The sequence below is a fragment of the Equus przewalskii genome, chromosome 11 (assembly GCF_037783145.1).
Source record: "Equus przewalskii isolate Varuska chromosome 11, EquPr2, whole genome shotgun sequence".
Lineage (NCBI taxonomy): Eukaryota > Metazoa > Chordata > Mammalia > Perissodactyla > Equidae > Equus > Equus przewalskii.
In genome coordinates this window covers 34,019,608-34,044,937 of record NC_091841.1, presented here as the reverse complement: position 1 = coordinate 34,044,937, position 25,330 = coordinate 34,019,608, and the positions used below count along the sequence as shown (strand labels likewise).

Genomic DNA, 25,330 nt, shown 5'->3' with positions numbered 1-25,330 from the left:
TTTTTTTCCTTTTTCTCCCCAAAGCCCCCCGGTACATAGTTGTATATTCTTCTTTGTGGGTCCTTCTAGTTGTGGCATATGGGAAGCTGCCTCAGCGTGGCTTGATGAGCAGTGCCATGTCCGCGCCCAGGATTCGAACCAACGAATCACTGATTCGAACCAATGAAACACTGGGCCGCCTACAGCGGAGCGCGCGAACTTAACCACTCGGCCACGGGGCCAGCCCCTCTGGTGCTATTTTGATAGGCTCCACTCATGCCATCTTTAGCAATAACTAGGCGTGGAATTGCTGGGTCACATGGTAACTCTGTCTGGAGGAGCTGCCAGGCTGTTTTTCAAAGTGGCTCAGGGCTAAATATTTTGGGGGCGAGCCCTGTCTATGTTAACAAATTGAGTTAACCAAAATCAGCATGTCCACTCCATTCTCAAGGCCCAATTTCACGCGATCCCACGAAAGAACTGCCGCCGGCAGGGACGACCCTGTGGGCCAGAGTCTTGGAGCTCCTGGCGGCATCTAGGCAATCGCATGTGGGGTAAAGGGTCAGGAAGCGCCCCAAAAGGAGACAAAGCAGGGATCCCGCCTCCGGGCCTGGGCCACGGCTCCACGCTGCGAGGAGGCGCTCCAGGAAAGCGCGGGGACACTGAGTCCGGCCGTCTGGGCAGGAGGGTCTGGAGTGGCCACTGCGCCGGAGGCCCGCGGTGCACGACACTGCCCAGCGGCTCCGGTTACCTAGCAACCAGGCGGCATCCTTCCCAGCAAGCACTGCTTCCAACCCGGGACGTAAGGACTACGAGGCCCAGCATGCCCCGCGGCCCAGACGCGCGGACTACACGCTCCACAATGCAGCGCCCACCCTTTCCTCGCCACTCCCGCCCCTGCTCTCTGGAGACCCCGCCGAGCTAGCGCTGCGACCCCTTCCCGGCGCTCCGCGCGGCGCGCTCTCGCGGTGACCCGGTGTGCGTGGGGTCAGGGCGCGGGGCGGAGCGGTCGTGCCGGGGCGCCATGCGGAGGGGTGATCGCAGGGGCCCCGGGGGGCTGCGGCCGGGGTCCCCGCTGCCCGCGGGCAAGGCCTCGCTGGAGGAGCCGCCGGACGGCGTGCCCTCGGGCCCAGCGCCGGGCCCGGGCCGCCGCAGCACGGAGTCCGAGGTCTACGACGACGGCACCAACACCTTCTTCTGGTGAGGGGCGTCCGCCCGGGCCGGCGGGCATGAGGGCGGGCCGCGTCCTGGGGCAGGGTGCCCGCGAGACCCCGGGAGGGGCCCCCGCCCCCCTGCCCGCAGCCTCAGACTGGCCTTCCCGAGGTACCCACATCTCCGACCCTGCCCCGGAGCTGTCCGCAGACGTCCGGCCCCTCTCCCCTCCCCCGTATCCTGGGAGGACTTGGCTCAAGAGTCACCTCGGAAAGGCTTCTCCTGACCTCTTTGTCCAAAATTCACCTCTGCCCTCCGTCGTGTTACCTTCCTTTGGTCTCTTCGCCGCCCCTGGGATGAATGAAACTACCTTCTGGTACCCCAGCTCGGGCGCTGACATTGGCCAGCACGAACGCCTTACCACGTGCCGGCACTCGAGTGGACGTTTGTTGACTAAGGGTCTTTCTCTCTTTAGCTGCACCTTGCCAGGCCAGCCCTTTGACCCTTGTGCGGCTGAGCCCGAGCAAGCCTCAGGGTCAGGCTGTCCCCAGTCTGCCTCAGTGGGGCGTAGGGACGGAGAGACCTGGCTCCTGCCCTCCGAGAGCCTCTGTTGGAAGGGTTCGTGCCCCTGCTTTACACTGAGTTGGGCATCTCTGTGTTTGAGGGTTCAGAAAACAAGCCCTGTACTGAAAGGTCCCAGGCGCGCCTGCTGGCTCTGTGACCTTGGGCTAGCCCTTCTCCTTTCTGAGCTCTCTATTTGTTAGAGAGACAAACCGCGCACGCTGGGAAGCATGCTTGGTGAGAGGAGGTGGCTTGGCTTTCCTTTGCTGGTTGGTCCCTTTGCAGGTGACCCACAGGCAGTGAGGGCAGTTGAGTCCTCTCTTGGGCCCTGGGGGACAGAAGTGCAGTTGATGTGGCCTCAGCCTCAAGAAAGCTCACAGGAGAGGCAGGCGTGTCCTAGCCAGCTGGGAGGGGAATGTGCGTGGAAGCAGCTCTTCAGAGCACAGAGTTGTGGGGTCTGGTCAGGGAGTGAGGAGAGCCCGACGGGGTAATTGGATGTTTCAGGGGAAGGTGGGCCACGTGGGTGGAAACCTAGGAGAGGTGCGTATGGGGCTGAATGGTGTCCTGGTTTGTATTAGACTCGGGAGAGACGTAGGAAGGTGGGTGTGGGACTAGGTCGCCCTGCATCTGGACGAAGTCGGTGTTTTCCCTGTCAGTGCCCAGTCCTGCTTTGGGGAGATAATGCAGGAGGGAGAGCGAGATGGTGTCGCTCGTCAGTGTGGGTGTGGTCTCAGAGCTAGTGGCATGAGCACTGTTGAACGCTACTGGACATGCTGTGTGTGGATCAGACCTCCATCAGCTGTCTTGCTAGGGCGTGGGGATGCCCCTTCAGGCTGCAGGGGGCAGGGCACCAACCTCCCACAGTCTACCTGGTGACCCCTGGAGACTGAGGTCCGGGATAGTGGTGGCTGGCCTTGCTTTCCTTGTTTCCCCTTCATTCTGCACGTATCTTGGGGGTTCCTACTGGGTGCCAGTCACTGTTCTAGGGGATCCAGCAAAGAACTAAACAAGCTCAGGTTCTGGCACAAGCCTGGAAGCTCAGAGGCATGAGTGTGCTGGCTGGAGGGGCGCTGCGAGTGCAGCACCGCGGGAGCCAGCGAACACATGCCTCGTCTTGTGCTGGGCGCTGGTTTCTTCAGAAGCACAGACCGGCGGCCCTTGGGTCCCTGCCCTCAGGGTCTTGGTCGTTTGGGAGTGGGACACATAGACGCGTGCTATAGCTGCGCTTACCTGTGAGGAGGGCTGACGGGCAGGGGGTGCAGCAGGGCTGGTGGTTCCAGGTGTCTGCCTCGGGGGTCTCCTGGTGGGTGGCTCTGGCCTCCCTACCACAGGTGTGAGGTGTGCTGGGCCCTGGCCGGCGCAGGCACCGTCTGTGGTGTGTGCAGGTTCCTCCTGCCTCGTGAGCCTCCCCCTCACCTGTGGGAGAAGGAGCTTCATGTTTCCTCAAGGCAGGTAACTGGATGCCTGCCTGTGAGAGTTGCTTATTCCCACCTGCACAGCCTAGCCACTTAACCTTCTTCGGAGTCTCCCCTCACTGACTTGCTGTGCTAGGAGTTTTAAAACTCTTATTTTGTATTTTAGTAATGAATGTTACTAAAAATTAACACAAAGACTGAAAAACATGCAGTTGTGGAAATGACTTTATGTTCCAAGATTCCTCAGAGGAACTTGTGCAGGATTCAAAATCTTGTCTTTAGGGTTTTTGTTTTCAGAGGCTGGGCTTCTTTGGAGGCCAGTGCTGGTGGTTGTGTATGAGGAGTTTGAGTTTCTTTCTCATTCCTCCTTAGCTGCAGGGTATGGAATTAGGGTTCAAGGTTTGCTTGAGCCTTAGAGCCCACAGCTGGGCTCCTCCGAATTGAGCCCAAGAGCGGATGCGTAAGGCTCACCAGGGTCCATGGTGGCAAGGACACTGCCTCTTCCGCCAGTCGTGGTGGTCTCCTGTGGGAAACATCGGGGGGGAAGTGTTAGAACCAAACACCCAGAGGAATGACACAAAGATGCGTCAGCTTGCGTTGTCTGAAAACTGTCTGGGAGACGCTTGGAGGCTCAGAGCCCTGGAGGGTGCTGCGGACATGCCCCCGGTAGATGGGAGACTGGACCAGCAGGCTTCCTGACCAACTCCTGGGTCATGGGCAGGACGGATGGTCGTGACATGGAGCGGTGCTTGTGTGCTTGCCTTTGGGGAGCACTCTTAGTGACTCACGGGGCTCTACTATCAGCAGCACGTCTTAATAGTAGCCATGAGGGTGTGTGGACGTGGTCGTAGGTGCCCCAGGTTCCAGAAAATGCCTTTCTTATTGTGGGCTAGGGGTTTGTCGGCTTTGCTCACATCTGGGTAGCATAGTTCACCAGATGCCTTTTGGTCTTGCTGGTCAGCAGGCCAGCGAGGGGAGGGGAGTCAGTGTCATGTCCCAGGCGCCTCTTGCAGGCCTGGGAGGCCCTCTGGTCTTGGCCTTCCCTGGCCGAAGCACTGTTGTGCACTCCGTCTCCCGGCCATACCTTCGTATCTTCACTAATTGGTTTGGCAGGCCTGCCTTCCTGCTCACTCAGCACAGCGAGTGTGGTCATCTTAGGAGAGGGACTGACCACTGGGTATTTTCCACTCATCGTGGCAGGGAGCCAACTGTCCTCACGCCCTCACCTTTGCCGAGTGACTGAAGTCACAGGATTTAAGCCGCTGTTGTCCTGTGCCTGGATCACAGGACCCAAACCTTCCCCCGAGCTGTCTATCAGCCCAAGAGTGCGCTTGTCTTCCGGGGCATAGGGAGGTTGGGTGAGGAGCCTCTGCCCTGCTCTGGTGTCCGGGAGGGGCAGGGAGGCCTGCCTGGAGTCTTGGGCCGTCCCCAGCAGCCCTCAGTTGGCATGTCTGGATTTGTTGGTGTTGATGCACTTTGCTGTTGCCAAACGGCATTCCTTGCGTGACTGTCTAGATGGGTCCACGTAGTCACTGAAGTGCTGGCATGCACGGCTGCTGTCCTGCTCCTGCTGTCTCCGTTTCCTGTCCTTTTCCCACCTTCGTTTGGTTTTGTTCCATTTCAGCTGACATCTTGCTTTTAGTGCATCTCTGGAGCTTTGAGTGTTGCTCCAGTAACAGGGGACATTCCTAAGCTTTCCCAGGCCCAGCTTTGCCACGTCAGGTTCATATTGATCCATCCAGCTTCCTCCTTTGGCCGTGCTGGTCCCCATAAGCAGTTTGACAGTGGCTGCTCTCACTAGTCAGACGTGACGTGTTTAAATAGCTCGGGAGGAGGGCAGTGTGCTTTCTTTATTGTTTCTGTCCTGGTGGTCCCGTTTCCCTCTGTCTGGAGAACTTCCTTTAGCAGTTCTTTTAGAGAAGGTCTGCCGGCACTGGGTTCTCTCGTTATTCCGCCGTCCAAGAATGTTGAGTTTACCTTCATTCCTGAAGGATGTCTTTGCTGGACAGGGAATCCCTGTTTAACATTCCTTTCCTCACCACGATGTGCTTTACAAATTGTGTCCCCCTTCCTCTGGCCTGATCTTTCTGGTGAGAAATCTGAGTTCAGCCTTGATGTTTGCAGCTGGACCTGAAGTCAGTCCTGTGAAGAGAAGCCTGGTGAGGAATGTGTATCCAGCAGAGTGAGTTTCTGCGTCACGACATCCAGGTAACCTCAGGGGTGAAAGTCAGAAAGAGGACCCTCTAAAGTCGTGTCTGTGCTGTAACTGTTCCACGGGTCTCTCCGGCACTGCAGCATTGACCGTATGGAGTTCCCTCCTGGCTTAGAGCTCAGACGTGGATTTATTTAAAGCAGAAGGTGGTTGATGTTGAATTGTATTACAGTAGATAGTTTTGTTTTGCTTCTCCTGCTTTTAAATGGCTAGTGTTGTGAAATGTGGCAAATGTGTCTCTGCTTTCTTCAGTTGGGGCTTGTCCACTTAGACATGACTTTTTTCTTTTCATAAAGAAAATAAAATTTAATTAAAGGGCATGAAATAACACCTAAATAAGCACAGAGATATTCCATGTCTCATGAATGGGGGAATCCTCAGTGTCATTCACACATCAATCCTTCCTGCATTAATCTATAAATCTAGTGCAATTCCCATCAGAATCGTAATAGAATTATTTGTGTCAATTTGTCCAACTGATGTTAAAATTAATATGGATGAGTAAATGTGCAAGAAAAATCAGGAAAAAGAAACAAAAGGGCAGGCTGCCCAGTGTCAGGATGGGTACGGCTGCAGTCCAGTCTTCGCGTGCCCTCGTGCTTTGTGGAACATCAGGTATGCTTGTATTCAGTGACACACAGCCACTTGAAGGGAGTGCGTTGGTGCTTGACCGACGGACACACCTGTGCAGACCACCAGGCTCCGGATGTGTAAGATTCCGTCTCTTGGAAGGCTGCTGCGCCCCAGGCTCTGCTCCCAGTCCCTGGTGCTGTGTTGACGCCTCTTCTCGAGTTCCACATCCGGGGAAGCAGACACTGGTGTCTTTTGTGCCCGACTTCTGTCAGCATCGTGTTTTTGAGATTCCTCGTGTTATGGCCGGTGTTGGTGGCTCAGCACGATGTGGATGCACCGCTGTTTGCACGTCCTATGATGGACGTCTGGTTTGCTTCCAGATTCAGTTATTATAAATAAATGTTCACGCACAAGTCTTTGGAGGGACATGTGTTTTCATTTCTCTTGGGTAAATACTTGCGAGCGAATGGCTGGGTTGGATGTATGTTTAACATTTTAAGAAACTGCCAAACTGTTTTGCAAAGCGTGTGTACTGTTTTGCAGTCCCACCTGCAGCGTTTGAGAATTCTCTCTGCTCCACATCCTCGCCAGCGCTGGGTGTTGTCAGTCTTTCTCATCTCGGCCTGTTGTGCGTAGTGCTGGTGCCTTACTGTGGTTTACGATTGCTTTCACTGAGACCACTGGTGCTGTACATCTTGTCATGTGTTCCTGGCCATTTGTGTATCTTTTTTGTGAAGTGTCTAGTCAATCTTTTGTCCGCATTTTCATTAGATTGTTTGTCTTTATTGTTGAGTTGTAAGAGTTCTTTAGATATTCTGGTACAACGTCCTTTGGCAGGTGTATGTATTGTGAATGTTTTCTCCCAGTTTGTGGCTTGCTTTTTCATTTCTTTACCATGAAGCTCTCATTTGTGGTAGTTTATGTTTGCACGGGGTTCTGACACGGGGCAGGGAGCTAACCTTGGTGGCAAGTCCAGGGCTCAGTGCTTTATGTGTGTTCACTTAATCTTCATGATGTTCTTCGAGGTTGGAGGCATCTTCATGTAGAGATGAGGTTACACTGTCTCTCCAAGGTCACCCTGCTTGTTTGGATCTAGGTGCTGGGTCTGTGACTCCTTTGCAGGCAGTTGTTAAGATGCAGAGGGGCCCAGGTGAGTGTCGTGGGGCAGCGTGTGGGCCTGTCTCAGCATCGGTCTGCTTGCCCTGCAGCCTGGCACCTGACTGGTTGTCAGCCCTGTTTCCAGGTGAGGCACATCCACCAGCTGCTAGGGAGCCCTGTCTCCTTCCTCCCATGGCAGGGCTCTGAAGGCTGAGCCAGAGGGGGCGGACAGAAGGGGCTGAAGCCCACGTCTCTCTTTAGCCTGGGCCCTCTCTCTGCCAGGTGTTTTAAGTAAATGCGCCCTTCTTGCTTTGCGTCCTGGTGTCCCTTTCTCTCTGCCCTTCCTTTCTCGGGCTCTTGTCCTTGCAAATCTGTCAGATATGGTCATTTCATGAATCACAGGGCTGGTCATCTCAGCGTAATCTTGCTCAGTGAAAAGTGCTGAGTTAACCTGCTGCTGGTCACTGTTGACAACAGATGCCTGCTCCAGACGCCAGCGATGGAAGATGCCCCTCTGTCCTCTGAGCAGCAGCCTTGAGTGCTCCAGAGCTCCGTCTGTTCCCTGGTTGCTCAGGGCCCTTCCTGCTCTGACTGACAGGCTGACTTGGCAAATGCAGACCCACCTAGGCTTCCCCCAAGTAGTAACTCTCAGCCAGTGTTTCTGAGTTGGAGATTGAAGGCTAAGCTCTCCTCTGGTTGGTGCCACACGCGTGGTCATGATGCTTTCCGTGTTCTGATGTGGTCTGCGTGTTTGGATTCCAGGCGAGCCCACACCCTGACTGTGCTCTGCATCCTCACCTGTGTGCTTGGCTACGTGACTCTGCTGGAGGAGACGCCACGGGACACGGCCTACAACACCAAGAGGTAACTGGGCCAGCCCAGGCACTGCAGGCGCCTGGTGTGGCTGGGGATGGGTCCTTGCTCTCCTCTAGCTGGCCGGGGCTCAGGGGACTGCGTCCACTTGAAGGCCATCTGCATCTGTCCCCCCATCACTTGTGCCTGAAGCAGCTCCCTCCCCGGGCTGCCTTTCAGAGCTGTGTGGCATTTTTGGCCCCTCCTCTTGTTCCTGGGACCCTTGACTGCACTGTGTGCTGTGTGACCAGCAGCCCAGACTGCATTTGCACGAGTGAGAGACCAGAATGTGCTGCAGCAGCTCCAGGGATGGGGCCTAAAAGGATGTCTGGTCACCATTTCCAGTGGGGGGTTCCCCCTACACCAACAAGCAGTTCTCAGATCCCCACAGGTGTCATGCAGTTCAGCTCAGCTCTGACACTGTCTACCTGGAGATAGCGTCAGATCCCACAGGTGAAGGGCTCCATCCTACAAGCCTGCCCCCAGCTTCAGACTCCAGCCACAAGTCCAGGTTGTCATCTGTACTTCTGATGGAGTGGCTTTGAAGCAGAGGTTCCCACAACCCCCTCCTCAGGTTCGACTAAGTTGCTAGAGCGGCTCCCGGAACTCAGAAACATTTACTCACTAGATCACTGGTTCATAATAAAAGGTTGTAACTCAGGACCAGCCAGCCGGAAGAGTGCACAGGGCAGGGTGTGGGGAAGGAGCGAGGAGCCTCAATGCCCTCTCGGGGTGTCTCGCTCCCCGTCTCCCCACGTGTGCATCAACCTGGGAGCTCTCTGAGCCCCTTCCTGAGGGTTTCTGTGGAGGCCTCATCATGGGCACAGTTGATGAAATCGTCGCTTTGGTGACCTGCATCCCTTCTCCCCTCCCCAGAGGTGGAGGTGGGGCAGGCTGACAGCCCCAGCCCTCTAACCACGTGGTCGGTTCTCCTGCAGCCCCATCCGGAGGGGGTCCAGTCACCTCCTTAACATGGCAGAAGACACCTTTCTGCTGTCATCACGGGACATGCCAAGGGTTTTAGTTCTGTGCCAGAAATGGGATGAAGACCAAACGCACTTTTCTTATTAGAAATCACAGTATCCCAGAGACTGAGTCTGGGTGTCTGGGGGTGTAGGGGTCTTTGTGACCACCAGGGATGGTCCCTGTCAGCCAGCACTGTTCTATGCTCTGTTTATACTCTCCCTTTCTGAAAACTTTAAACCGGCTTTAAGATGTCAGACGCCTGTCTGGTGGAGGGTCCCATCCTGCAGGTCAAGAAGTGGTGTACTGTCTTCACTACCATCTCCAGAGGGGGACTAGCTGAGAGGTGTGTGTCCTTTGCCTAGATCCCATGGTTCTTGGGCCAGTCTCAGAAATGTGTGAGCAGAAGCTGGTTTTAGAACTTGGTCCTTTGAGTTTGCTGTACAGGATGGACTTACTTTTCCTTCTCGAGGCCCACGAAGCCCCCATTGCTCTTCCCATCCTGGGGTCGAGGCCCCATTTACTCTGGTGGGGCAGCCAGAGGAGGTGGGACCGGGGTCTGGAGACCGGCACTGGGGCAGGGACAGGGGTGGGGAGGGGCGCCTGGTGTAGCCTGAGGACCTCTGGTCAGCTTTGGTTGGTGGGGCTGGGGCTCGGGAAGCTTCATTGCCAGAGCAGCCCTTGCTTTTGTCAAATGAGGGTTTTTAACGTCTGCCTGTGAGCATGGTTATGTACTCTGCAGGTGTCAGCAGCCTCTTAGGATGCCCAGCAGCTCCCCGTCAGGTGTGTGCTCGGCCTCTGGTCCACATGGGCCTCATACCCTGCTCGTCTCCCTGGCTGCAGCCGGGCATTGCTGGTTAGAAATGGCTGCCCAGGGGTCTGGACTCAGGGCCCTGCTCCCAGGAGCACAGGTCTCGCACTCACCTGTAAGGCGCAATCTCCTGTCCTGGCTCTGCTCCGTGCTCTGGGGTTTCCTTCCCTCCTCTCAACACCGTGTCCCAGTAGGCTTTGCCGGCTCTTCTCTTCTCCCTAAGGGCTGGCATCGGCCTCTGAGTCTGATCCTCCTGCTCGGCAGTGCCCGCTGCTCCCTGCCCACTGCTCCCTGCTGCTCCATCTCTGGCAGGTCCTCCCAGCCCGGCCTGAGAGCTTGCAGGCCTGTTGCAGGTGGAGCTGGTTAGCGTGCTGTGCGTGGTGATGGATTTCAGAAACAGAGTGGGGGAGTGTCGGCTGTGCCTTGGGCCCCTCTGGGTTGGGGTGGAAGGTGCCTGGGGCTGTGCTCACTGCAGCGGGTCCCTTTAGAGGGGACACTGACCTGTGGATACAGGAGGCAGTGAGGCTGTTGGCAGGAGGGGCTTTCCGAGTAGAATTTGGTCTTTTTTGTGAATTTGTCCATCAGCACCTGGGTGTGGAGGTGTGTGGTATCTGGGCACAGCTGCGCAGGGAATACCAAAAAGCAGGGCTTGGTCACACTCCAGAGGTGTCCCCATATGGATATGGAATTAGCCAGAGTGGGGCAGTTCTGATGTCACCGGGCAAGAACTGTCATGAGGAAGACTGTGACCCCCCCACCTGTGGGCCCATGTGGGGTGTCCTGGGAGCACCTTCCAAGGACAGGGTTGGTTCTGCTTCACTAGGTGGCTGCCAGGAGAGTCACAAAAGCTCACAGCCCTGGGCCCTGCCCTCCAACACGGACCCAGGGGGCCATGGGCTCAGACCCCCGAGGTTAAGGGGGCTTGTTGGCCACGTCCAGGGTAGCAGCCGTGGACCCGTGGGGACGAGTCCTCTTCATCCTGCACTGGCCTCTCTCCTGAGCTGTTCCTGCACATGAGAGGCTAGGACAGTGAGCACGAAAGGTGCCTGGGCCCCCCGAGGCATCCCCTGTGCGAGTTCACTGAGAGAGAGCTAGGGGTGGGGAGTGGGTAGGAATTCGAGGGCTCCTGGCTCCTCTGCTCTGAAGTTCTGTATTCTGGGGACACTGGGCAACTTTTAGCTCACAGTCTTGGCCCTCTTGGCTGACTTCAAGGGCTCAGAAGGAGCCACCATCCTGCCCCGTAATTCTGCTGGTGGTGCTTGACCCTCCTCCTGGCCCCTCCCTGGGAGCCTCCATCGCCCCAGCATCCGTGGCTCTGCTGTTCCTTCAGGGACATTCTCGTGCATGCGTGCATGTGTGCATGGGTTCATCTGTCCTCAGTCCATCCTCCCCCTTAGACCTGAGCCAGACCCACAGCCCTGCCCTGCCCCCAGCACATCGGCTGGGGCTGTGAGGAGGACCCGTTGGGGCAGCTCTCCACCCAGCCTTCCAGGGTCTCCGAGAGGCTGCTGGGCTGACCTACTGTTGTTACTTCAGAGCTTTTGATCCCCATAGGGGTAGGTTTCATGTACAGAAGATACGTTCTAAAGATTACAGTTATTTACAAAAAATTTATAATTACATTGTTAAAAATTTAGGAGCCTTGTTTGTTTTCCTTCAATTTTCACTTCTGCACCGTTGTTCTTTTTATGGATCTAACAAGTTCTCTCACTTTGGGGGAGAAGGTTTTGTTTTTCTTCTTAAGTCAAGTTTATTGATGTATAATTTAATAGTATATATATCTAAATAAAATATAGGACTCAGTGCGTTTCTGTAGGTGTGTACGTCTGTGTGCCGCCCACTGAGTGGCGCTACACGCGGTTTCCTCCGAGCCCTGTGGTCAGTCCTCCACACGCTGGCCCCGGGCTCTCACCTGTCGCCGTAGGCTCTTCTTGCCTGTTGCACAGTCTCGTGTACAGGAGGCGTCCAGCGGACACCCTCTTTCTTCCCTCAGCATGATGGTTTTGTGACACCCCCATGTTGTTGTGTCTGCCAGCGGTTATTCTGTTACATTGCTGGGGAGTATTCTGCTGTGTGAATGCACCACACACATTTCATTGATCTGTTTATCTGTTGGTGACATTTGGGATGTTTATGTGTTTGTGTAAATATGTACATATAAATATATAAATAAATTAATATGTATAAGATACAGATATGTTTTGCGTATTTATAATATATAGAAAATGTATTCACAATCTTGAAGAAGAATAAAGTTGAGGACTGCTACCACCTGGCTTCAAGGCTGAATGTGAAGTGACAGTGACTGTGGTATAGGCAAAAGACTAGACAAGTGGATCAGTGGAACAGAATAGGGAGCCCAGATACAGACCCACAGAAATGCAGTCAGCTCATCTTTGACAAGGGGGCAAAGGCAATTCACTGGAGGGTGGTTGTTTCAACAGATGGTGCTGGAACAACCAGACATCCACGTGGAAGACAGCAAATCTAGACCTCACACTTTTCACAGTAATTAACTCAAAATGGTTATAGACTTAAATTTATCATACAAAACTATAAAACTTCTTGAAGAAAACATAGGGGAAATCTGGTAACCTTGGGTTTGGTGATAACTTTTTAGATATAACACCAAAAGCATAATCCATGAAAGAAATTGTTAAGTTGGACGACACACTGTTAAGACAAGGAAAAGACAAACCATGGGCTGGTAGGAAATATTTGCAGAACACACATCTGATAAAGGACTTGTATTCAAAATGTGCAGAGAACTCTTAAAGCTCAACGAGAAGAAAACTAACAACACGGTTAAAAACTGGGCCAAAGATCTGAACAGACCCCTCAGCAGAGAAGATAGTCAGATGGCAGATAAGAGCATGAAGGATGCCCAGCACGTTGTCATCAGGGAAATGCAGATTAAAACCGCGAGCTACCACTCCCACGTGAATGAGTGGCTGAGACAGAAAATGAAACAACATGGGTTGCTGGCAAGGGTCCGGAGCAGCAGGGCCCCTCGCTGCTGCCCGTGGGGTTGCAGTGCTGCTGCCGCTCTGGAAGACAGTCTGGCCGTCCGCACAGAACTGAACGTGCTCTTACCGTGCAGTCCAGCAGTCGTGCTCCTAGGTACCTACCCAGATAGGTTGAAAGCTTACGTCCACACAGAAACTGTATGTTTAGAGCAATTTTATAGATAATCACCAAAACTCGGAACAACCAAGATACCCTTCAGCTGGTGAATGGATAACCAAACTCTGGTACCTCCAGACCGTGGGATATTATTCAGCAATAAAAAGAAAGGAGCTATCAGGTGACGAAGACATAGATGAACCAAAAATGCCTGTTTCTAACTGAAAGAAGCCAGTTTGAAAAGACTACCTAGTGTATGATTCCAACTCTATGACATTCTGGCAAAGGAGAAACTGATGGTAAAAAGATCAGTGGTTTCTGGTGGAGGGAGGGGGAATAGGTGGAGCACAGGGGTGTTTTCGGTTGATAATGTTCTGTGTGATGCTGTCACAGTAGATACATGACTCCAGGCGTTTATCAATATCCACAGAACCTGGCAACACAGAGTAAACCCAACATGTGCAGGTTTTAAAAAGTTATTTAGGAGGTCGGGGACCCCAGCAGGAGTGTAGACTGTGACAAGAGAATGTAACCGTGTTACAGACGTGTGCAGCCACCTCACCAAGGGGGCTGATGCAGGGGCCGCCCTCGGTCACTTTGGAAATGAGCGGAGTGTGTAGACTAAAGGCAGGGAGCTGAACACAAGCACTGTGCTCGGGGCGATGACGTCGGGCTCCAGGTTCATGAGTGTGTTACTGCCATACCTGAGTGCTGGGACTGGACAATTGAGTGGGCGGATGCAGGGGCCGGGGGTCTCCCTGCTGGAGTGGGAGGTTACAGGTAAGTGAGGGGAGGCCGATCCATGGGAAGTAGATGGTAGAGGAGACACCAGTGAGAACTCATGTTTAGCTTAATGTAGATGCAGATGGTTACACACAGAAATATTTACAGTACACGCGTATGTGCACAGTCAGTACACAGGCATACGTCTTGTTGCTTTGTCGGCTAAGGGCCCAGAAGCAAGGAGCACACCGCGCCCAGATCCTGGCTCCTCAGACCGTCTTCCAGTGAAGGAACCAGGGCCCCATGGAGAAATGGCAAGTTCAGGGCCCAGGCAGGACTTGCCGAAGGTGGGCCTGGAGCATCTTCCAGTGCCAGAGGGATGTGCTCCCCAAAAAGTGCATTGAGGGGGGTGTGCCAAAGGGAGAGGGGGACTAACTGGAAGAGCTCCCTGTGGCCAAAGGAACAACATCAATAACGGATTATAACCCAGAGTATAACAGATCCCCACAAGTCCATGCTGCACCAGACGAGTGACTGAATACATTAATAAATGGTGGGCACAAGGATTCCAAGTAATATTCGGATGCTCTCCGTCAAGGGGGGCTGCTGCACTCAACCCCCTCGAGAGTGGACCTCCCCCCAGAGCATGGCATGGGGCGGGCCTGGCAGACACATTCAGCCGGGGATGGAGGTCGGAGGTCAGCGCTGACAATTGGAAATCATGTCGACAGTGTGTGCCGTTGATATGATATGATGGAAGTGGTCCTTTGCCTCTGCGATCTTACTCCCCGAAACCAAAGCCTTAATCTAATCCTAAAAAACAGCAGAAGTCTTCATTAAGAGATTCTACAGAATCTCCACCAGTCCTCAAAACTGCCTGGGTCATTCAAAACAAGGGACGCCTGAAGAGCTGTCACAGCCCAGAGGAGCCCAAGGAGACGTGATGAGCAGATGTCACGTGGAGTCCTGGATGGGATCCTGGGGCGGAAAGCTGAGGAAATCTGAAAACCGTGGCCTTTAGTTAATGTGTCAGTATGGGTTCATTAATTGTGACTAACGCAGCCTACTAATGTAAGGTGTTAATAATGGGGGGACTGGGTGTGGGGAATATGGGAATTCTGTACTGTCTTTGCACCGTTTCTGCTCTAAAGTCAAAAGTTTATTTTAAAATGTGATTTATTTGCTTTCCTTTAGCAGTTCGTCGTTCTCCTGACTGACGGGTCTTCCCAGGGGATCCTCACCTTGCAGTAGTTGTGTGACCGAGGTTGGAGTCGTGAGGCTCAGCTGTGAGGGTCAGGGTCACCTGGCACCACGGGCGGAGGCGCCCTGGGACTGCATCTCCTTAATCCTGTCCTCATGACTCTCCAAGTCTGAGGCCATTTGGGTGACGCTGACAGCGGCGTCTCTTGGCAGCCGCCCACTTCTCTCTTTTGGGGGACGGGAGGGTGTTTAATGGTCTCTTCACCTCGCACTGGAAGGGTGCCTCAGTGCCACTCTCCAGGCAGCCCTGCACGTGCTCTTCACATCTCCACTCCCACCACTGACCACTGAGTCCTCAGGCAGGCGGACACCTTGCTGACCCTCTGCGTCCACGCCTGTGTTGTGGGTCCTACACCATGAATGACCAGACCCTGGTCCTGGCTGCGCAGAGGGCAGGCAGGCCCTCAGCCCCTCTCCCAGCCGTGATGTGGCGTAGGCAGGAGCACAGGGGGCTGCTGGTGGTGTTCTGTACCCCTTGGCCCTGCACGAGCACCTGCTGGCTGCCCTGTGGGCTCGGCCTCACCTGCGCCTGCCCCCGAGAGCTGGGTGCTCTTGGTGGGCAGAGGAGAATAAGGCGTTTTTGGACTGAAAGTCTGTTGACAGACGGCCTTTGGCCTCTGTCTGTCTCGTGTCAGAACGTGCGTTTGTGCACAGCAGCTTCCTGTACAGCAGCCAGACCTGCCAAGGGTGGGGTCCTCATGATGTGAGTGTCAGCAGTGGGAAGAGTGGGCAGTGCCACGCCCTCAGACCGCATGCTGGAGGGTGGGCACCGCCACTTCTGGAGCAGCAGAGTGGTGCAGGGAGGGCGAGCGGTCTCGGTCCGGGCGGTGGTCACGGGCACGGACGTGCACGTGCCGTGTGAACACTGCAGTCTGCGCATCCCCCCCAGAGCGGGTTCTCTCTGGTCGCCCTGCTCTGTTGTCTGGGCTGTGTCTGTGTTTTTGTGTGATTGCAGCTTCAGGACTTACTCTGTCTTCCTGTGAGTGACAGCAGGCCCGTTGCGACTGGGTGAGGTGGCCCCAATAGGACAGGAGCACTGTCGGGGAATACCTGCTTGGGGTCCCCGTCCTGGGGCAGAAAGCCAGTTGATCCTAACATCCTGTCATCTTAGGAGGGCTTTAGTGAACCCTGGGTTGTCACATATGAAATTTTCGGTGTTTTTTAAAATGTGAGGTGCGTGTGAGTGGTGTAACACTCTACGGTACAAATAACTCACAGCCCCCACTGGAAGGGCTTCTCCTGAGGGTGGTGCTGTCTCTGGGCGGCCGGAGCTGGTCCAGGGCTGCCCCGCTGGGTGCCAGCCTCCTCCTGCCCTGCCCCCACCTGGGGGGGCCATCACCTGCAGTGGGCATCCTGGGGGACCCTCCCACCTCCCTCTGCCTGGAGAAGCCAGCCTGGCGCGTGCTGCCGCACACTGAGGGGCTGTTTGTTCTTTATTTGCAGAGGTATTGTGGCCAGTATTTTGGTTTTCTTATGTTTTGGAGTCACACAAGCTAAAGACGGGCCATTTTCCAGACCTCATCCAGGTAACTTGCCATTTCTTTCTCCGTGTGTGCCCGTGTGGCAGTTCTGTTCTGAGCGGTCCCCGTGTCTGTGCTGCTGGGTGTGAGTGTCGTGTCCTCCCCTCTTCCTGGCCCATCCCCAGCTGGCCAGGGCACACTCTTGTCAGCCAAGGAGGGCGAGGGGTGAGTTTCAGGGTGACCTGTAAGTCCTGCTTCTTTCAGCTGCTGGGTTTCCTTCAGGCCCCTCGGTCCTCCTGTTCCTCACCCTGCCCTGCAGCTGTCCTTGGGTTTCTGCTCCTCCTGCCCACCCTGCCTTAGGGGGATTCTTCCTGCAGGCCCAGGTGCCCCCAGGCCTGTCCAGTAGGGTTGGCATGGGCTGAAGCTGATGGCTCTGCCCTCGGCTGTGAGGTGCCTGCCCTGCTCCTGAGGTGCTCACTGGGTGTCTCCTGTGGCGAGTTCTCCTGTCTCTGTCCCTCACCCTCCAAAGTTATGGGGAGTTCTCACAACTCCCTGGACCTCAGAGCTGGAGAGCACTGCTCTGACTGCTCCCGGTCCTGCCCCCGGGCCCCAGCACGTCCAGGACTGAAGCCTCACCCAGGGGCCAGCTCTAGGGGCAGGGGGTGGTCACTTTTCCTGAAGAGTCACTACTTAGTAACATGTTTCTTTTCTGTCTCAGTAGGGGTGTGCATTTATTGTAGAAAACTTGGAAAATACAAAAAATATTTTTAGATAAAATAGCCACTCAAAAATAACCACTGTTAAGTTCTGATGCGTTTGTGTACGTATACATATGCATCGCTTTAAAAAGAATGGGAACCACGTTGTGCCATGCATCTTTCACTGCAGGTGTAGCACGGGCATTTGCTTATTAACTGTTAACTGTTTATTGACAGCTGGAGTTTTTGTTTGTCTTTGAAGAAGATTAGCCCTGAGTTAACATCTGCTGCCAGTCCTCCTCTTTTTGCTGAGGAAGACTGGCCCTGAGCTAACATCTGTGCCCATCTTCCTGTACTTTATATGTGGGACGCCTGCCACAGCGTGGCTGATGAGTGGTGCACAGGTCCATGTGCAGGATCCGAACCGGAACTCCAGGCCGTCGAAGTAGAGTGCACGAACTTAACTACTATGCTGTCATGCCAGCCCCACAGCTAGGTTTTTAATGGCTGTTGGTTCAGCCATCATTTGAATGTACTGCAGTTTACTTAACTAGTCCCATAGGGTTGTATACTTAAGGGTTTCCAGTTTTATTGTAATAAACCAGGCTGTAGTGAATTTTTGCACATCCACCTGTGTACGTATCTGATTGTTGGTTGAACTGAAAGTCCTGGGAGTAGAGCTGGTGAGTTCGAGGGCCCTGGTAGGTACTACTGCACTGCCCTCTAAACGGACATGTCTGCCCGGAGTCAGTGAGCGCCGTGGTGGCCTGCGGCCCCGTGCTCTGAGTAGTGCAGGACTCCTGCACCGGGCCTTGTTGGCTGCTCTGCCCCGTTAGTGCCTGGGGGGGATATCGATGCTGGATGACACCTGCGTGGTCCTGGCCCATGGGGTGGTGATGAGCGTCCTGAGCTGCAGGGCACAGCCCATGTGAGGGATGGCAAGGATTGGGGAGGGGCTGGGTCCCCCAGCTCTGGGGCTGCAAGACCTCCGCCTGCTCAGTTGTCTGGGTACATCCCGTCTTGCCTCAGAAAGGTCTGGGGGCACCTAAGCAGAGCAGTGGAAAAGAGAAAGAACGGTGTAGGACCCACCAAAATTATGGTGGAAAACCAGGTGTGACTAAGTGCTCATTGGGTTGATTTGGAAGGAAGAGTAAGAGCTGCTGGAAATGCAGCCGGTGTTCGTCCGAGGTTGAAGGCACAGCAAGTCCCTTGTGGGCGTCGGGCCTAGACGCAGCCGTGAGCAGGATACATGGGGTCCTGCCAGGGGCCAGACTGGCCAGCAGGCAGCTGCTTGTCCCGCATTTGGCTCCTGGGCTCTGGGAGACCCTCAGCTCTGTCCCATCCTAGGGCTCTGGCTTCCAGTCAGTCACCTGGTGGGGTGCCGCTCATCTTCATCTGAAAGTGTCCACTGTGGTTCCTTTGAACTGTAGGAGCACCACACAGCTTCCCCTCTGAGAGGGCGGTGTGGTAGCTTCTGAGTCTGCATTCTGAGCTCTGCTCTGCCTGCCTTTGAGAGTAGTTCCTTTGCGTGAACTTGGTGCTCCTTGCCAGTGTTCGTCCTGGAGCTCCTTCTTCCAGGTGTCTTGTTAACTTAGTCGCTGGCGGCAAATCTTCAGACGTCTCAAAGCAGGCTACATTTGGAGTGAGTCTGCGATCAGCCCCGGCAGCACGCCAAGAGCAGCTGTGAGAAGGGTTTCTTGCTCCAACAGGGAGGCGCTGCGGGGCCCTCCTGCCCTCCTCTGGGCCTGCTGAGGGGCCGGAGGGAGCTCCACTATGTGGGAGTTGCTTGCTTTGGAAAAGTGGGTTCTCAGGCTGCAATTCCAGGTAGACTGGCCCGTTGAAAGGCCTCTTCCCCTCATGGTGTTTATTTTCATCCATGGCTCCCTTCGAAAGCTGGAGTAAGTCAGAATATTACCAGTGCTGTTGAGGGGGTCAGTGTGACGTTTAGGAAGAAAACAAGAGTGTTGGGGGGGGTGGGTACTGAATCAGGGAACCCAACTTCAGGAGTCTCAGGTGGTTCAGGGGAGAGGGGAGGGGCGGAGACCCTGGTGGTGGGAATGTGGGAGGAGGGCCTGCTGGATGCTTGGGGGTAGGGTGGGCAGGTCTGGGGCCCTGGGGGCCCTACAGGGTGAGAGTGACAGGGAGTCTGAGGTTGCCCACCTTTCTGGCTGGGCACAGCACAGGGCCCCTGATATCAGGCAGCCACGGGGGAGACAGATTCAGTTTCGGACAGGGTCTGCAAGGCCCCTTGGAGACCTGCACTTCACAGGAGGAGTGCTCTCCTGGGAGCACCTGTGGGCCGGGGAGGCCCCTCCAAAGGGGCCTGTCTGCAGGCACAGCTTTGGGGCAGAGGCAGCATGAGTCACGTCACCCCAAGCTCGTCAGCTGCTGGTGCAGCCCGTGGACCAGGGAGAGTGTCACAGGCGCTCTCCATCCTCAAGGGCTTGAAGAATAAGTTCGTTACCTCAGTTGTTTATCCCCAGCTTCCCAGAAGTATGTTAGCAAACTTTCCTTAGAATTAACCACTTCCTGCCTGTGCAGGGTTGGGTTTTCTTCAGTCTTTGTGGCTCTTTTCCCAGCTGGAGGGTTAGGCATGAGCCCCTGAGTGCTAGGTTGGCCCTAGAGCCTTGTGTGTGCACACCTGTGCAGGAGCTGCTGCCACAGGACTGAGCGCACGGGGAACCTGGCCGCTGTAGCACTGTCAGCCCTCCTGGCATGTGAGGTCCCCCGACTGCCCGTTCTCCCACGGTCTCTGCCAGAGCTGGGGGGCTCGAGACCACAGGCAGGCTGCAGATAAACCCGAGTTCCCTGGAATGGCTGTGCCTCAGCCTTGGGTCTCCTGGCCCAGAGGCTCTTAAATGTTTGCGAGCACCACCTTTTTTGTTTGAGGGGAATCAAGTTTTAAAAGTCGGCTGGTGGTTTTACAGACATAAGCATAGGGCAGGCAGGTCTCTTGGGCCTGTATTTATAGTGTTGTCAAGGTTCTGGGGGTGAGGCAGGCTTACGTTGTAGAGTAGTTCTAGATTTCCCTCCCCTGAAAAACTGCGCTTTCCATTGGAGAGCATGGAAAGCGGATGGTGGAGAGAGAGGTGTCCCTGCTGATGAAAGGAATTTTGAGAAGCAAGTTCTTTTTCCCAGCTTGCTGGGTGTAATTGACAGCACTGTGTGGGTGTGAGGTGTGTGCGTGTTGGTTTGACGTGTGTGGGTGCAGGGTGACCACCACTGCAGGTTGGTTAACGCCTCTGTCACCTCACATGATGACAGTTTTTCATGGTGAGAACGTTTAAGATCTGCTCCCTTAGCAGCTTCCCAGTGTATAATACGTACTGTTAACTGTGGCCGCCAGAGGGATGGGTTCTTGAGTCTGCTGGTTGAAACCAAAAGCAGTGTCCTAAAACAAGACATCAGGACCAAGTTGGGTTTATCCTAGGAATTCAGGGATGGTTGTTTAACACTAGGAAATGTGTTAATGTAATTCATCATGTTAACACTAAAGAGAAAAGGTGATCCTCTTAAATGCAGAAGAAAAAAAATTCACGTTTATCATAGAAACTTAGCATCCTGGAATAAGATTTTCTTAACATGATAAAAGATACCCACCAAGAACCGCCTGTAGACTTCCGTCACCATGAAGGTCAGCAGCATTGTGAGCAAACACGAGACAAGGATGTTTGCGGTCGCTGCTCTTGTCCAGCAGTCGATTGGCCTTCTGTGCTGCTGCAGTGGACAAGAAAAAGAGGAAGGATTTAAGGACTGGAAAGGAAGGCAAAAAACATTCCAGCGCTCACTTCTGAGTTAGATCACTCTTTATAAAGTCTCCACAGGGAGCTGCGGGCTCCAGAGCAGATGCCGCAGGTCCAGGAGCCACATGGGGGGGACTCTGCGGAACTGGTGGGCTGGCCTCCCTAATGCTTCTGTGTCCTCTGTCTCTAGCTTACTGGAGGTTTTGGCTCTGCGTTAGTGTGGTCTACGAGCTGTTCCTCATCTTCATACTCTTCCAGGTACGTGGTTTGCTTGGTTGATGAACTGTGGGAAGGCAGATAGTCATGTGGTCCCCGAGTGAGTGACAGATGACAGAGAAGGCTGTGCACGTCAGCCCCTCCCGAGCTTTGTAGGAAGCAAGGTGGGACCAGCCAGAGTGGGCCAAGGCTGCGGGGACCCTCAGAAGGGTCGTTGGTGGGAAGACTAACCATCACCTTTTAGCAGAGTCTGTTCTAAGTGTGGAGTGGGGAGAGCTGGACCTCAGGGTGCGGGCTGTGCTGTGTGGGCCCTGCCCCGACGGCCTCTGGGTCGGGTGAGCCGGGGCAAGGCCAGGTGGGTGGACTGGTTCAGGTGCTGGTGCCTGTGGCAGTCTGCTTTGAGCTGCAGGTGCTCCAGCTTGAGCAAGGGGCCAAACCCAGGGGAGGAGCACAGCTGACCCACGACCCAGGCACTCTGAGTGTGTGAGGAGCACCCGGGCGGGGGGTGGCTGGTTTTTTTCTTGTGATTGGTGCACCAGGTGTGGCCTTGCGAGCTCCCCTCCTGGCATGCTCTGCCCGCTGTTGGGTGGGGGTGGGACTCATCGCCTTAGGAAATCGTGGAGCAGGGTTTGTTGCCACCAATGTCTGATTTCTTAATCTTCCTTGTTCTGCTAAATGTAACACATTTTGGTGGTGATCTTTGGTACAAAGTTCTTTCCTATCCACAGTCTCGAAACCCTGTCGATGTGGCCGGGGTATTTATCATCACACAGTAATGTACCTTCCTAAGCCAGGGGCACTGTTCTGTGAATTTTAACTCCCGTTTGTGTAAACACCACAATCAGGATACAGAACGGTTCCGTTGCCCCCAAAACTCCCTTGTGTTACCCCTGGATAGTCGTACCATCTCCCCTCCCCCGGCAGCCTGCCCTGTTCTCCCTCTGTCACCATAGTTTTGTCTCTTTGAATCTCCTGTGAATGCAACTGTGCAGTGTGCAAGCTTTGGTGCCTCTGACGTCCACCCAGACTGTGTCCACCAGGCTGTGCGCTCCTGTCTGCTGCCCGGCGGTTGCATGACAGCAGTGTTACCCCTCCCGGCTGTAGGAGGGCGTCGAGCCACCTTTAGGGCAGGGCTGCTCGCTGTCCTGTGTGGGCCTTCCGTGGCCCTGAGCTTGCTCTTTCCGGGGTAGACCCTGGGTGGGACTGCCGCGTCCCCTGTTGGCGGAGGCTACCTTTAAGGAGCTGCCAGAGTGCTTCCAGAGCGGCCGCTGCTGCTCCCTCCTGTCCCGGTCAGCCCTTGGAGCCTTAGGCATTGTAACAGGTGTGTATCCCTGTCTTATCACAGTTTTCATTGCATTTCCAGAACGGCTAATGGTGTCGACCCACTTCTGCTGCGTTGATGAGCCACGCAGATAATCCTTTTTGGTGAAGTGTTCATTTTTTGCCCTTTTTAGAAATTGGGTTATTTTCATGGCGTTAAGCTATAACAGCTTTTTATATACAGCTGTGTGCCACATAACGGCCCGTCTCTCAGAATGTGTCCCCCTTTCCGGGCTGCACCTGGCCGTGGTCCTGATGTGAGCCCCTTGCCGCGCGCGATATGCCCTTGAGTCGTTGGCAGAGGTGTTGCTTATTTCTTTCATGGGTTGTGATTTTGATGCCAGGTCTAAGGTTTCTTTGTCTAATACCAGGTTATTAAGCTTTTCTCTTATATTTTCTTCTGAAACTTCCATGGTTTTATGTTTTAGGTTTAGATCTCTCTTCTATGTTGAGTTTTTTTCACATCTTACTTTGAAATAATTATAGATTCAGAAGAGGTTGTAAAAAATTGTAATGGGAGGTCCCCTTTACCCAGCTCCTCAGTGGTAATGTTTTGTGTAAATAGAGGACAGTATCAAACCAGGAAATTGACATTAACACAATCCACAGAGCTTATCACCATTCTCTGTTTTTTTCTAAGTTTTATTACAGTGCATTTAAAAAATTCTTTTTTTTGTTTTGAAGATTGGCACCTGAGCTAACAGCTGTTGCCAATCATCTTCTTCTTTGTTTTTGTCTGCTTCTTCTCCCCAAATCCCCCCAGTACATAGTTGCATATTTTAGTTGTGGGTCCTTCTAGTTGTGGCATCTGGGATGCTGCCTCAGCATGGCCTGCTAAGCGGTACCGTGTCCACGCCCAGGATCTGAACCCATGAAACCCTGGGCTGCTGAAGCGGAGCATGCAAACTTAACCACTCAGCCATGGGGCCAGCCCCTAAAAAATTCTTAATTACAATAAAAAACATAACATAAAGTTTACTATCTTAACCATTCTTAAGTGCACAGCTCAGTGGCATTAAGCACATTCACATTGTTGTGCAACCATCACCACCATCCATCTCCAGAACTTTCCATCTTCCCAAACTGAAACTCCATCCCCATTAAACAATGACTCCGCCTCCCTACTTTCTCTGAATTTGATGACCCCAGGGATTTCATATGAGTGGAATCACACAGTATTTGTCTTTTTGTGACTGGCTTGTGTCACTCAGCATGATGTCCTCAAGGTTTATCCATGTGGTAGCACGTGTCAGAATTCCATTCCTTTTTAAGGCTGAGTAATATTCCACTGTGTGGATGGACCACGTTTTGTTTATCCGTTCATCTTTCCGTGGACACTTGGGTTGTTTTCACTGTTTGGCTGATGTGAATAACTCTGCTGTCAGTGTAGGTGTGCAGATGTCTGTTGGAGTCCCTGCTCTGTTTCTTTGGGTGCACACCTGGGAGTGGGATTGCTGGGTCCTATGGTAATTCTGTGTTTCACGTGTAAGAGGAGCTGCCACACTCCTTAGCATGGCAGCTGCCCCGATGTACTTTCCCGCCAGCAGTGCACAAGCGTCCTCGCCAATACTTGTGCTTTCCCCCCTTTCTTTTTGATGGGTATGAAGTGTTGAAATGATATCTCTTGTGGTTTTAATTTGTGTTTTCCTGATTGCTAGTGATGTTGAGCATCTTTTCATGTGCTTATTGGCCATTTCTGTATCTTCTTGGGAGGCCGGCTTTTGTTTTGGTTTCTTTTTTTATGGTCAATATTTCATTTTGTTATTTTAAAACAGATTCACAAAATTGTGAAATTAGTACAGAGTTCCTGTAAATCCTGCACCCAGTTTCCCCTATTATGAGCATCTTACATTAATATGACATTTGTTACAATTAGCCAATATCAATACATGATCATTAATCAAGATCTCTACTTTTCTAGATTCTCTCTGTTTTCCCCTACTGTCCCTTCTCTGCCCCAGGATCCCCCTTCGGGCCCTCTGGGCTGTGATGGTTCCCAGACATCCCTGTTTGGTGGCCTGGACCGTTTGCATAGGCCTCGTCCTGGTTAGTAAACGGCCCTCAAGTGGGATTTGGAATGGGGAAGTGTGAGTCCTCCTACTTTATTCCTCTTTTTCGAGATGGTTGTAACTCTTGTAGGTCTCGTGTGTCTCCATATGAGTTTTGGGATCCTCTTTTCCATTTCTGTAAAGAGAGCGGGTGGGCCTCTGACAGGGACTGCACGGAGTCTGCACATCACTGTGGGGGCTGTCGCATCCAGCTGCTCCGCGAACGTGGGATTCCCATTTGTTGCCTTACAGCAACGTTTTGTAGTTTTCAGAATCTGGCTTCACTTTCTTTGTTACCTTTATTCCTGAGTGTTTTATTCTTTTTGATGCTGTTGTAAGTGGATTTTTTTTTCCGGTTCGTCTCTGGTTTGCTCATTACTGGTGAATAGAGATACAGCTTATTTCTGTATTGGTCTGTCTTGCGGCCTTGCTGCACCTGTGAGCAGCTGTGAGCTCCAGCTGCCCTGCTGTAGTTTGGTGGGTTTTCTGTGCACAGGGTCATGTCATCTGCAGAGAGAAGGTTTCACTTCTTCCTTCCCAACCTGTGTCTTGTTCTTGCTCTTGCCTCACTGCTCAGCTAGAGCCTCCAGTCTTACGTCGCCTAGACTGGCCAGGTGGACAGCCTTGTCGTGTCTGGACCTTATGGAGGCTCTTGGTCCTTCACCATGAAGGACACGGAAGCTGTGACTTTTTCATAGATGCCCCTTATCAGATGAGGGAAGTTCCCCTCTGGTCCTAATTTGTTGGGTGTTTCATCATAAAAGGGTATTGGGTTTTGTCAGATGCTTTTTCTGTGTCCAGTGAGATGATCTTGTGGGTTTTTTCCCTTTATTAATATGATGTATGATGTTGATGCATTTTCTCGTTTGAACCAGCTCAGCATTCCTGGGATAAATCTCCCTCAGTTGTGTGTCTTAACCCTTTTTCTGTCCTGCTGGATTCAGTTTCCTAGTGTTCTGTTGGGGATTCTTACATCCATACTCATAAGAGGTATTGTTTGTGATTTTCCTGGTTTTGGGGTCAGGGTTACTTGGGATTTGTGTGGTGTTTTCTCATGACTTGACGGGGTCAGAGTTCATGTGATCAACATGTCATCACTGTTGATGCTGACATCTGATCTCCA

At 53.4% G+C, this 25,330-nt stretch overlaps 1 protein-coding gene across 7 annotated transcripts in view; it reads left to right on the top strand.

The window, feature by feature from the left end:
- Positions 1-853: 853 nt before the first annotated feature.
- Positions 854-25,330, top strand: part of PTDSS2 (phosphatidylserine synthase 2) — a 30,300-nt gene continuing 5,823 nt past the window's right edge. For 2 of the 7 annotated variants that reach the window (XM_008535913.2, XM_008535912.2), the window contains exons 1-4: positions 854-1,179; positions 7,753-7,854; positions 16,166-16,248; positions 20,814-20,881. In XM_008535913.2, coding sequence (XP_008534135.1) covers positions 1,004-1,179; positions 7,753-7,854; positions 16,166-16,248; positions 20,814-20,881 — 429 coding nt within the window. In that variant the 5' untranslated portion in view covers positions 854-1,003. Of the gene's footprint in view, positions 1,180-5,231; positions 5,316-7,752; positions 7,855-16,165; positions 16,249-20,813; positions 20,882-25,330 lie in introns of those variants that run through there. The other 5 variants (XM_070564549.1, XM_070564550.1, XM_070564547.1 and 2 more) reach the window with 5 other exon arrangements.